Source organism: Oncorhynchus kisutch, linkage group LG15, assembly GCF_002021735.2.
Source record: "Oncorhynchus kisutch isolate 150728-3 linkage group LG15, Okis_V2, whole genome shotgun sequence".
NCBI classification, from domain to species: Eukaryota; Metazoa; Chordata; class Actinopteri; order Salmoniformes; family Salmonidae; genus Oncorhynchus; species Oncorhynchus kisutch.
Genome location: NC_034188.2, coordinates 70,013,338 through 70,026,006, shown reverse-complemented (window position 1 = coordinate 70,026,006; position 12,669 = coordinate 70,013,338). Strand labels below are relative to the sequence as shown.

General features: G+C 40.3%; 1 protein-coding gene across 1 annotated transcript in view; it reads right to left on the bottom strand.

Moving 5' to 3' along the window:
- Positions 1-283: 283 nt before the first annotated feature.
- The window catches only part of kcnj5 (potassium inwardly rectifying channel subfamily J member 5), a 35,912-nt gene continuing 23,526 nt past the window's right edge, over positions 284-12,669 (bottom strand). The window contains exon 4 of the mRNA XM_020503404.2: positions 284-2,446. Within this exon, the coding sequence (XP_020358993.1) occupies positions 2,088-2,446 (359 nt within the window). The 3' untranslated portion in view covers positions 284-2,087. The remainder of the gene's footprint in view (positions 2,447-12,669) is intronic.

Sequence of the window (12,669 nt, the reverse complement as noted above, 5' to 3'; positions counted from 1 at the left end):
AAATCCAAGTGGCTAAATGTGCCAAGCTTATAGAGACATACCCCAAGAGACTTGCAGCTGTAATTGCTGCATAAGGTGGTTCTACAAAGTATTGGCTTTGTGAATAGTTATGCACGCTCAAGTTCAGTTTTTTTTGGTCTTATTTCTTGTTTGTTTTGCAATAAAAAAACATGTTGCATCTGCAAAGTGGTAGGCATGTTGTGTAAATCAAATGATACAAACCACCCCCCCCAAAAAAAGACATTTTAATTCCAGGTTGTAAGGCAACAAAATAAGAAAAATGCCAAGGGAGTGAATAGTTTCACAAGCCACTGTAGCTCTCTCTCTCTGTGAGGGGAATAACTCCTAACCACACATACTTACAGAGGACTAAATTAACACACTAACAAACGCACACACACGTGTGCACAGACAGGCGGACACAGATACCCACATAAACATGCACACAAGCATGCAAACACACACACATGGTTCTCTAACAGAAACATACTGTAATGTGCTTTTGGCCATATTAGGTTTATTCCCATAAGAACACACAGAAAACAGATGACATTCCAGCTATGGGAGCAGTTTTTTTTCTCTAATGATAAATGATCTTTATGTAAATGGCATAAATATGATGCTACAATGTCACAGTGAAATAAAATACATTGTTGGGACAAGTGTCCAGAAAAATGCAAATAATTGTTATAGAAGGGGGGAGAAGTGTTAACGTTTAAGAGATTTGTCATCTTAGCTATCATCAACGTATTGGTTGTCAATATCTGTAAAAAATGTTATTTGCAATTTGCATGCCTAGAAAATACCCTGTATTATTAGCAGTGTATTAAACTTGCTATGTCGAGGGGACAGTTCATTATCATGCAAGCTCTGTCACACACATCCTCAAAATACAACTGTAGAAAATGTGACACACGGTACAAGTGACAGGGTCATACACTCTCTCAAGCAGAGACAACAGGAGCTAGCTGAGTCCAGACCAGGACTATGGGTAGAATAGAACTGAATCTGGACATCTGCTAAATTTGTGTACTCGAATAATAGTTTTATTGTTTTTTGATATAAAGAGAACTAACCAAAGGTTAAAGAAGAGGAATAGCACTAATAGCTTGTATTATGTCACAGTGCAGGGAAGAAACACTCATGGGCGTAGACATCATTATAAACCTGCTTGTATCATCAGAAGCCTATACATAACACCATGCACTAAAATATGCACCAGGAGGGGGGACAGAGATGGAGGAAAGGGGGGCATATCAGGGTCACAGGACTTGTGCTTATGTATCATGAGTATCAAAATGAGGTACTGCCCGTTCCTCTGGTTCCAATACTGAGGAACTCTCTGGGCCCTGTGTTTTGCTCTAATATATTCCTCACACGTAATGTGATTAAGCATGACAGTGGAAACGCAACGGGTGATTGGACAAAATGCGTAACAGAGATGATCGTACCCAATACAAAGAGACAGAGCTTGATCTATAGCTACGGGCTGAACTGAGCTGAGCTCCACTTCCTGCCTACAGGAATGAAGGAGGGTTAAAGCGCGGCTGTGTACATATTGCCTTCAATTAAGAGTTTCCGTAGTGGAGTAATAACAAAGCGTGATGGGATTGAAGATAATGATCTGGTCGGCACATATTCTGTCATTGTGTTAGGAGCAGCAGGGAGCAACGTGGGGAGATATTAGCCAAGAGATGGAATCAATACTCGATCAGCAGAATCAACAACCTCTAAAATTAGGTTATTGGATCATTTGTAAGATGTGATATTCATTCATCATGGCTACTTGTTCCACATCAGGTTACAGTATATCACTTGAGCTATTACTAGTGTAATGGAAATATATGTGGTCGCCTCAAATATATAAAGACAATACGACCAATCTGGAGTAAGTATGTGTGTGTGTGTCTGTGTGTATTTGTGTCTACAAAACAAATATATACTATATATACTATAGACACTAGAGAAGTATTGCATGGGGCGGGGGATCTTTGATCTCCAAGCAATGCAATGGAACAAGCTGGCCATTGACTAAATTAAGCATAGTCTTTAGTAACTTTGTCTCTGGTTTGGCTTATCTGAAGTAGTCAGTCCAGTCCGGGCTGGTCTTTCAGAGCTGCAGCTGAGCCGTTGATCTCCCCCTTCTCCCCCTCCTCCCCCTTGTCCACCTCTTTGGAGAGAGGGTTGTGGGTGGATATGGGCTCCAGGGTGTAGGGTTTGGGGAGCTCGGGCGTCAGCAGAGAGAGCGTGGGGAGCAGCTGGCCCTCTCGCAGCGTAGCGGCTAGCTCTTTAGCGCTGCACGACGGTGTGTTGGTCTCGTAGATGTCGTGGAAGCTGTTGTAGTCCACCTCGTAGAAGCCCTTCTCCAGAGACAGGACCGGGGTGAAACGCCAGCCCCACAACACCTCTTTGTCCAGATAAGAGCTCCGTGCCTGGCAGGTCATCCCTGTTAACACACAGGCACGCACACATGTTCACACACATGTTCACACACACACATTAGATGTCACTAACCATACAGCCCTCGCTGTAGTGTCCAACATAATAAATGGGGAATATCTATCCACATTGAGTATGTAGACTATACTGCCCTAGCAAGCAAAAGGGCAGTAACTGCACATTTGGTCAAAAATGTGTGAATTACATTTAACACCTGCTTTATCATGTGAACAGACAGTATATCCCGCCTCAATCGTTTTGTGTTATGGAGAAAATGGGAGGTCATGTTTGCAGTAGCTGCAAAAAAGTTACAGTGAAAACAAAGGAAAAAACAGTAACTGCCTTCACTTACCTTAGTTAATAACTTTGATCTTTTAGCTTTGGGTTGCAGTGTCTACGGTTTACCTTGGTATTACTGATTGTTCTTTGCTAATACAAGTATCAAACTATATGAAACTGACAACCACATATAAATAAATCTATGAACACAAGTTTGTGCAATAATAAATTGTAATGGAAATGTATTCCAGTAGGTGTGCCAAGCAAGAATTCAGGAACTTCCGTTTAGGGTCAAAGGTCATGTCAGGGTCAATATGAATAAAAAAAATAACCTGTTAGTAAGACAACAAATAACCACATTTACAGTGATCTACCTACAACTCATTTGGTTTGACAATAAAAACCCTTTGAAGCCATTCTCAGTTCCGGTCAATTAGTTGCTCTTTTGCTTGCTAGGGCAGAATACTGGAGGGTCCTTATTGTAATTGACAGCACCCAGCATCCTTGATACATAATCAATTGATCTGCGAAGCCAACTGCTTCTAGCATAGGATTGTTTTTATTGGTGAATCACTGAATAAACATCCTTTGGTTTGTTTTGCGGAAAACACAGACCCACCTATCTGCTGTGATCTATAGCTAAATAACAGCATCTACAGCAGCCTGCTACTCTCCTGCTGTGATTACATCAGGGCATAGTAAATCCATTACTCTGGGTGGGAAGAAGACACAAACACTATCTATTATATGGGAAGAGAGAGAAAGATGTGGTATGATCCTTTTGACTCAGCCTGGTCTCATAGACTAGACGTAACATAGTAAACATAAACCGGGATACCAAATGAGTACAAATCTGGGACACCAAATTAGTATGATATGTTACGTTTGGTATGGTTCCATAAGACAGATGGCTACTTAAGACAAAAATAACAGCAGGGTGGTTGGTCGGGGTGGATTGGTGGGCGTACTACATGAATGTCTAGCAACTCAAAGGTTGCTAAAGTTAGCCACCTAGCCACCTAGCTAGAATTCTTAACATAACGTACGTTTTGCAAAATCGTAACATATTGCACGTTTAGTAAATTCGTAACATATTATACGTTTAGTTTATTCATAACATATTATATGTTTAGTAAATTCGTAACATATAATACGAATTGTGAAATATCATATGAAATGGGTGATGGACAGCCACAAATTAATACATACCATCCAAAATTAACATATCATACTAAATGGATATCTCAGATTTACTGACAGAATAATATGAAATATTCTGAGACGTGGTTGGTTGACTGCAACCAGTGTTTGTTCATGTTTCAAATTAAGCAATAAATCCACTTTATAAATGTACAATATATGTTTTCTATACAATACCAACATCTAGGTTAACATATGCATTACATGTGGGCTCAGTGTGCATTATATAAATGTATTCAGGCTACAGTATATGTGGTTAGATTATCATATAAATGTTACATAATACAAAACAGGATTCTATATTTAACACATTCATGAATCAGTTAGTCATTCTGTTTTATGTTTGACACGCTCTTCTTTGAAATCACACAGTGAGCAAGAGGGATATTGGAGAAGAATGTTCAGTAAACAGACAAAATGTATTTATCTCTCTCCCTACCATCCTTCCCTATCATTATACATAGGACTAAGTTAATTCTCTCATTTAAAGGGAAGCATACCCAAGGACATCTTTATATAGATTTCAGCGTTTACACAACAACAGAAATGTCAGTAAATGGAATAAAACAGGAATATTTGGTCTATAAATAAGGTGAAACTGTCTCATCCCCCAACTCTTCCGAGAACATTAAAAACAACAGCAGTGCATATAGGCAACAAGAAACACTGCAGGAAGTTATTTTATGACTCGGGTCTTTGGGTGTAGTAACTCAAAAAGCTACTAATACACAAAAAGTAAACCAGTGCTTATACAGTGGCTTGCAAAAGTATTCACCCCCCATGGCAACCTGGAATTAGGCATAACTGCTCCAGCTCCTTCAAGTTGGATGGGTTCGGCTGGTGTAAGCAATCTTTAAGTCAATACCACAGATTCTCGGTATGGGTTTTGACTAGGCCATTCCAAGACATTTAAATGTTTCCCCTTAAACCACTCAAGTGTTGCTTTAGCAGTATGCTTAGGGTCATTGTCCTGCTGGAAGGTGAACCTCCATCCCAGTCTCAAAACTCAAGTCTCGTACATGCCTTTTGGCGAACACCAAAAGTGTTTGCCTATTTTTTTCTTTAAGCAATTACTTTTTTTCCGGACACTCTTCCGTAAAGCCCAGCTCTGTGGAGTGTACAGCTTAAAGTGGTCCTATGAACAGATACTCAAATCTCCGCTGTGGAGCATTGCAGCTCGTTCAGGGTTATCTTTGGTCTCTTTGTTGCCTCTCTGATTAATTCCCTCCTTGCCTGAATTTTGGTGGGCGGCCCTCTCTTGGCAGGTTTGTTCTGGTGCTATATTCTTTCCACTTTTTAATAATGGATTTAATGGTGCTCGATGGGGTGTTTTTTTTATAACCCAACCCTGATCTGTACTTCTCCACATCTTTGTCCTTGACCTGTTTGGAGAGCTCATTGGTCTTCATGGTGCCACTTGCTTGGTGGTACCCCTTGCTTAGTGGTGTTGCAGAATCTGGGGCCTTTCAGAACAGGTGTATATATACTGAGATCATGTGACACTTAGATTGCACACAGGTGGACTTTATTTAACCAATTATGTGTCTTCTGAATGTAATTGGTTGCACCAGATCTTATTTAGGGTTTTCGTAGCAAAGGGGGTGAATACATACGCATGCACCACTTTTCAGTTTTTAATTTTGTACAATTTTTTGAAAGAAGTTGTTTTTTAAATTTCACTTCACCAATTTGGATTATTTTGTGTATGTCCATTACATGAAATCCAAATAAAAATCCATTTAAATTACAGGTTGTAATGCAACGAAATAGGAAAAACACAAAGGGGGAAGAAAACTTTTGCAAGGCTGTCGCATGTTGTTCACCACCATTTCTCTACAGCTCTTCTCAAAGTTGGGATTGGAATAATCCATGGGCATTTATAACACTACGCCACGGTGGTCTCTACCCACCCCTCCCCTCCATCCCCATCCACAGTCACTTCTCAGGGCCATCAAACTTGACAAGGCATGTGTGGGAGAGGGATGTCATCCCTCTGCATCATTCATTTAGCATCCAGCAGCAGCACAACAGAGCCTATTCACTCACATACGGGACCTGGATCCCTCTTAATCCTGAGAGTCAATAGAACACCGGAACGTGTTTCTGGCCCCTTAAGAACACCAGCCAGCACCTCAACATCAGGGTTCCGCTGGCTATTTCTATCTAGAGAGCTGTGTGTGTGCTGCCTGACAGTGAGTTCAACTGACACAATGGAACGCTCGTACGCATGCCCGCACACACACCACTAGGTAACACAGTTTCTCTGGATCCCCGCAAAGTCTATTAATGCCAAAGAATACAGTCAGTCCATCCTCAAAACCCTAGCTTAGAAGGGATTGTTTCATTATGCAGTGTACTATCTATATCTATATATCGTAATTAGTTGCTACTTATAAACTTTTTATAAAAATTACACATCAAATAGCCTAACAGTGTGGAAAAAAGTAGTCGGCTTGAGCTCTGTGAGTTTCTCTGGCTTATAGCCTACACCAGTGGTTCCCAAACTTTTTATAATCCCGTATCCCTTCAAACATTCAACCTCCAGCTGCGTACCCGTCTAGCACCAGAGTCAGCGCTCTCTCAAATATTGTTTTTTGCCATCATTGTAAGCCCGCCACACAATATACGCTACATTTATTAAACATAAGCATGAGTGTGAGTTTTTGTCACAACCCGGCTCATGGGAAGTGACAAAGAGCTCTTATAGGACCAGGGAACAAATAATAATATCATAATAATCAATAATTTTGCAGTTTTCAGCTGTGCTAACATAACTGCAAAAGGGTTTTCTAATGATCAATTAGCCTTTTAAAAGGATAAACTTGGATTAGCTAACACAACGTGCCATTGGAACACAGGAGTGATGGTTGCTGATGATGGGCCTCTGTATTCCTATGTAGATATTCCATTAAAAAGCTACAGCTACAATAGTCATTTACAACATTAACAATGTCTACACTGTATTTCTGATCAATTTGATGTTATTTTAATGGACAAAAAATGTGTTTTCTTTCAAAAACAAGCACATTTCTAAGTCACCCCAGACTTTTTAACGGTACTGTAGGTACGTGGTTGCAAAGGGTATCAGTGTCTTCCCAAGGCAGGATACTCTTGAGTGCAACCCAATCCAGAAATCTGGCAGTGGCTTCTGATTTAAATTACATTTTCAAATAACTGCTTGTTGCAATTTCGATGAGGCTCTCTTATTCAGATATTGGTAAGTGTGCTGGAGGCAGGGCATGAAAGGGATAACGAATTCAGTTGTTTGTGTCATCCGTTTCGGGAAAGTACCTGCGTAATTGCACACCCAACTCACTCAGGTGCTTCGCTATATAACATTTGACATTGTCCGTAAGCTTAAGTTCATTTGCACAAAAAGATCATACAATGATGTAAAGACCTGTGTGTTGTCCTTGTTAATGTAGACAGAGAAACATTCCAATTTCTTAATCATAGCCTTCATTTTGTCCCACACATTGAATATAGTTGCGGAGATTCCCTGTAATTCTAGATTCAGATTCAGATCATGATCGTCATCATGCAAGCGGTCAGACAAGTGAAAATTATGGTCAGTAAAGAAAACTTTAAGCTCGTCTCTCAATTCAAAGAAACATGTCAATACTTTGTCCCTTGATAACCAGCACACTTTTGTATGTTTTAAAAGAGTTAAATGGTCGCTGTCCATGTCATTGCATAGCGCAGAAAATACACAAGAGTTCAGGGACCTTGCTTTAACAAAGTTAACCATTTTCACTGTGGTGTCCAAAACGTCTTTCAAGCTGTCAAGCATTCCCTTGGCTGCCAGAGCCTCTTGGTGGATGCTGCAGTGTACCCAAGTGGTGTCCGGAGCCACTGCTTGCACGTGTGTTACCACTCCACTATGTCTCCCTGTCATGGCTTTTGCACCATCAGTACAGATACCAACACATCTTGACCACCAAAGTCCATTTGATGTCACAAAGCATTCAGTACTTTAAAATTATCCTCTCCTGTTGTCCTGGTTTCCAGTGGTTTGCAGAAGAGGATGTCTTCCTTATTTGACCCCCCATGAACATAACGGACATATACCAGGAGCTGTGCCAGGCCCGCCACGTCTGTTGACTCATCCAGCTGTAACGCATAGAATTCACTGGCTTGTATGCGTAGCAGTAATTGTTTCAAAACATCTACTGCCATGTCACTGATGCATTGTGAAACAATGTTGTTTAATTAAGTCATTGTCTGTATAGTTTTTTGGGACTTTTCCCCCAGCATTGTCCCAGCCATATCCGCGGCAGCAGGAAGAATTAAGTTCTCCACAATAGTATGGGGTTGCCTGTCCTAGCCACTCGGTAGCTCACCATATAAGACGCTTCTAGCCCCTTCTAATTAATGGTATCTGCTGCTTTTATACATGTCTTACTACTCAAAGGTCATTTTAATTCTCGCTCAAAAATCTCCCGTGGCTTATTTTCAAATTGGCATGTTTTGTTTCTAAATGTCTGCGCAATGGTGAAGGTTTCATTGATATGTGAGAGAGTACTTTTGCACATATAACACACTGGGGTTGAGGAATGGCACTACTCCCAATATAAGTGAACCCCAAATCAATGTAGTTCTCATCATATTTGCGCTTCTTCGATTGTCCAACATCCCTGTCTGTTGTTCGGTGCTTTCCCGGATAAGGGGGCAGTAGCTCTTCGGCTGCATCAGATTCACAAATGTCAGTGTCCATGCTAGCTGGGCTAACAACAAATGTAGAGTTACTGATGCTAGCATTGGATGTGCTTTTGGAAGCAGTACAACTTGTGTCATCGACAGGTGCAGGTGTAGTACTACCAGTAGTAGCAATACTACCAGTAGAGCTGGTATGTGTCTCTACAGACGTGGGCCTTACTTTTTTTGAACAATTAATCAATTTTTGAGCAAATGGAATAAGCAGCAGCTACGTTTGGCTAGATACGGACCGTTAGTGGAATTCCCGCGAGGGAGTAACGGTTGATGCGATTGGATGTTCATTATTTGACTAGGTTACCTATATTTGACATTGTGTTGTTATCTCGCTGAACACTAGATGGTTGATTGGGGGGGGGGGGGGGCAGGGAAACGAGGCTAGTCAGGCGAGAAATTAACCTCATTGGAAAATATAAATGGACTGTTTGAAAATGTGTAGATTAAAAATAAAAAAAACATTTATCACATTTTTATTTGGCGTACCCCCGACAGCACTGGGGTACGCATACCCCAGTTTGGGAATATCTAGCCTACACAAATGGACTGAAATATTCAAGGCAAATTCAATTAAGTTAAATCCCACTTGAGAGGTCTCCCGATGTCCTGCTTTTTTTGTGTGAAAATGTTTGGAGTGACTGTTGACATTGCAACCACACAATTCAAATGCCGGTTCACCAGTATGAACGAAATCACAAACCGCTTTTTTTGTTCAAGTCCTAAAGAACTGTTATCTGCTAAATATGATAATCTGTTTGCATTTGCTAATTTATCAGCTGTCAAGTCCAGACAACCTGTCCCCAGAGCTTCCTATACAGTTAATCTCTTTCCGTAACATATTGAGACCAGCAATTAAGGCGAATGTGAGGCTCAATTAAAGATGTTGTAGAACTGCTGTATTTGAAGCTCTCTTCTGCCCAGTTTCCCTGATGTTGCTACGGCAGTCAAGCTGTTTTTATCATCCCTGTAACTTCTGTGGAGAGATTGTTATCTAAACTTAAGAATAAAAAAAACCTAAGAATCATTAGGCTCTTGGTCTAATATGCACTTTTGAACACCTGAGTAAGCTCCACTCATTGCACTGGAGCTGTCCTAGCCTTAGCCAATGGCATTTGTTCACCGACAGAGCTTGCTGGGGTGTCTGGAACACCAGTGGCACACACACACACACACACACACACACGATGACAGCTGGTAACACAATGCAGGCTGTATGGGGACACAGAACACCTTGTTTTCTCTTGTGCATTGCAATACTTGCTGACGTGTGTTTTCTGTTCAGTTTGTCAGGGAGGATTAAAATGGTTATTAGCTTAGCTTGGCTTGAATTTTAAATGTAGAGGGTCTCATAAGATGTTCATTTGTGATATTGCATTTGAAGCAGGTTGTAATAAATAGTGTATGGACATTTTAATAATGCATGTGCTTTGAGAATGATAATCAGAGTATCGTACAAGACTATTTGATGTATTCACTTTATATCTGTTACTGTTGCAATGACAAAGACATTGACATAATATTCTTTGTTTTCTAATTATCTGAAATGCTCAAGGTGAGCGAGAAATTAAAGTTGTCAGTGATATAAGCTGCTGACTTGGTGTTTATGTCCAATCTACAGGGTGGTAAGGTCATTAGCATGAAATTGAAGCTGTTCCAATCCCTCATCTCCTCTTAATATGTTGTCTCTGTCAGAATTCAGAATGCTGTAGCATTCTAACTGCAGGCGGCTCATACCTTATAGATTATGTGTACGAGTGTTTATATGATAGGCTCTGTTGACAGCAGCAGCAAACGTCAGATTTTATTTTTGTCAATGATATTATGCTTATGCAATCAGATGCTTGTTGAAGGGCTATAAATGTCCACACGGCAAAAAATGTACACAAAATGTGCAGTTTACTGTACCTCAAGAGATGGAGATGTGTTTTGCATTGGTGGCTGTTTAGCAAATCATCTGCTTGGCTATAGGAATGGATCCCACTAACCATCCAGATGATTCCACTATTAGTCTGAAATCCTTACTGTCTGTCAACAGCACGTTAACTAAGCCTCGTAATTTATCACTGCAGAAGATGATGTACCCCATATAGAATCTATCTAGCCATAACAAAGTAGGCTAACAAACCTTTGTAATGACATCAATTCAAAAGTTGCTGCACCAATGAGGTTACTGTAATGGTGTCTTTGACCTTATAATAAATCCACTGGTTGTTAACTCTGAGTAATGCAAAAAAAGTGAGCCATCATTACCCAATTTAGGTACTGTGGGCTTCGATCCAACAGTAAGAGTTGTAGACCTATGCTTTCTCTGGTGTTAGCCAATACCAAGATGACTGATCACTTGGGCCGTTTGTCAGATGCAGTACAGATGCAATTTACACAAAGTCCACAAAATCAATGTCATTAGCAAGAGCCGACCATATCCCCCCGTAGCTTTGATTTCCTCTCCTGCAGATTAACAACATTTAATGAAGGCCACAATTCCCAGGTCAGGAGATGTCCTTCTGTTAATTCCTGTGAGAAAAACGTGTGATTGCTAAAAAAAACTTTATCATGACATAGTGGGGGAAGGGTCAGAATTACTCAATGATCAGTGATTGCCATGACGACACGGTCCAGTCTGCCATGCTCTTACTGGTCAAGAGGAAAGTGATGCGATTTAATGCCTGTGTCTAGACATGAGGCACAGTGTGAGTGTGATGGTTGACCACTGGTGGTATGAAAATACAAATTAAATAAATCCCCCCAAAAATAGAGCAGAAATGTTCAGATGTATGAAAGGCAGTGACAGATCAAATTAGTGGTTGGTGATGTCTGTATTTTAAAAACAGGGGTGGTTAAAACGCAGACAGAAAATTCTCTGTCCACCGATTAAAATATTCCTAATTATGCTGCTGTGTTTTTCTTGTAGTCACTGCATTTAAACTGCATTTACATGATGGGGAGAAATATTTCTGTTATAAAAAGATGTTCTGCGTTTTTGACACAAAGATCAACTGTACTGCTGGTTCAGGCTCTGGTCTTGTCCATCTTGATTACTGTCTGGTAATATGGTCAGGTGCGACAAAGATAGACCTACCAAAGCTGCAGCTGGCTCAAAATGCTTTGTCCTTAACTGCACACACAAAACTAACATCAACACCATGCATGATAGTCTTTCCTGGTTGAGGAAAGATTGACTACTTCTCTTTTTGTGAAATATTTGTATATTAAAAATGCCTACGCGCTTGTATAATCTGTTTACATACATTTTAGTCATTTAGCAGACACTCTTATCCAGAGCATCTTACAGGAGCAATTAGGGTTAAGTGCCTTGCTCAAGGGCACATCAACACATTTTTTACCTAGTCAGCTCAGGGATTCAAACCATTAACTATTCAGTTACTGGCCCAAACCGCTTAACCACTAGGCTGCCTGCATACACTTCAAACAGACATGTCCCACCAGACACGCCACAATAGGTTTCTTCACGGTACCCAAACCAAAATGAATGATTTTGACCAGATTTAATGCGTCACCCAGTTATTTATAGAGCCATGCTATCGTGTAATGCTCTGTCACCAGAGGTTACTCAGGCAAAAAGCATGCTTAAAAAAAACGGATTAAAAAGACATCTTGTATCACAGATCCTCTCCATTTTCTAAAGATCTAATTGAACTGTACTGCATATAGGAATATTAATATGTGTATATATGAATAGTGTCTAAATAGTATTTTGGTTTTCTCTTGGTCTCTTACCAATATATAGGTTTTATTTTAATCCCAATTATTTTAGGAAGGGTAGTTGCTGCATGTGCAGTAGTCCCAGTCGGTATTAGATAGAACGTCGTGGACCCGTTCGCCTGTGGGGAAAACAACCTGTGGTTACCTAGGTTACCCAATTGCCTCACAGCTAAAACGTTCAATTTTTCAAACACAATTTTCTTGTTGTCTGCTTGTTTTAGAATATTATAAAACTCCATTAAAGAAAAGTAAAACAGGTCTAAATATTACTTTTCAACGTTGCCTGCTCTCGAGCGTTCTCTGGACTTAGAAAAACCT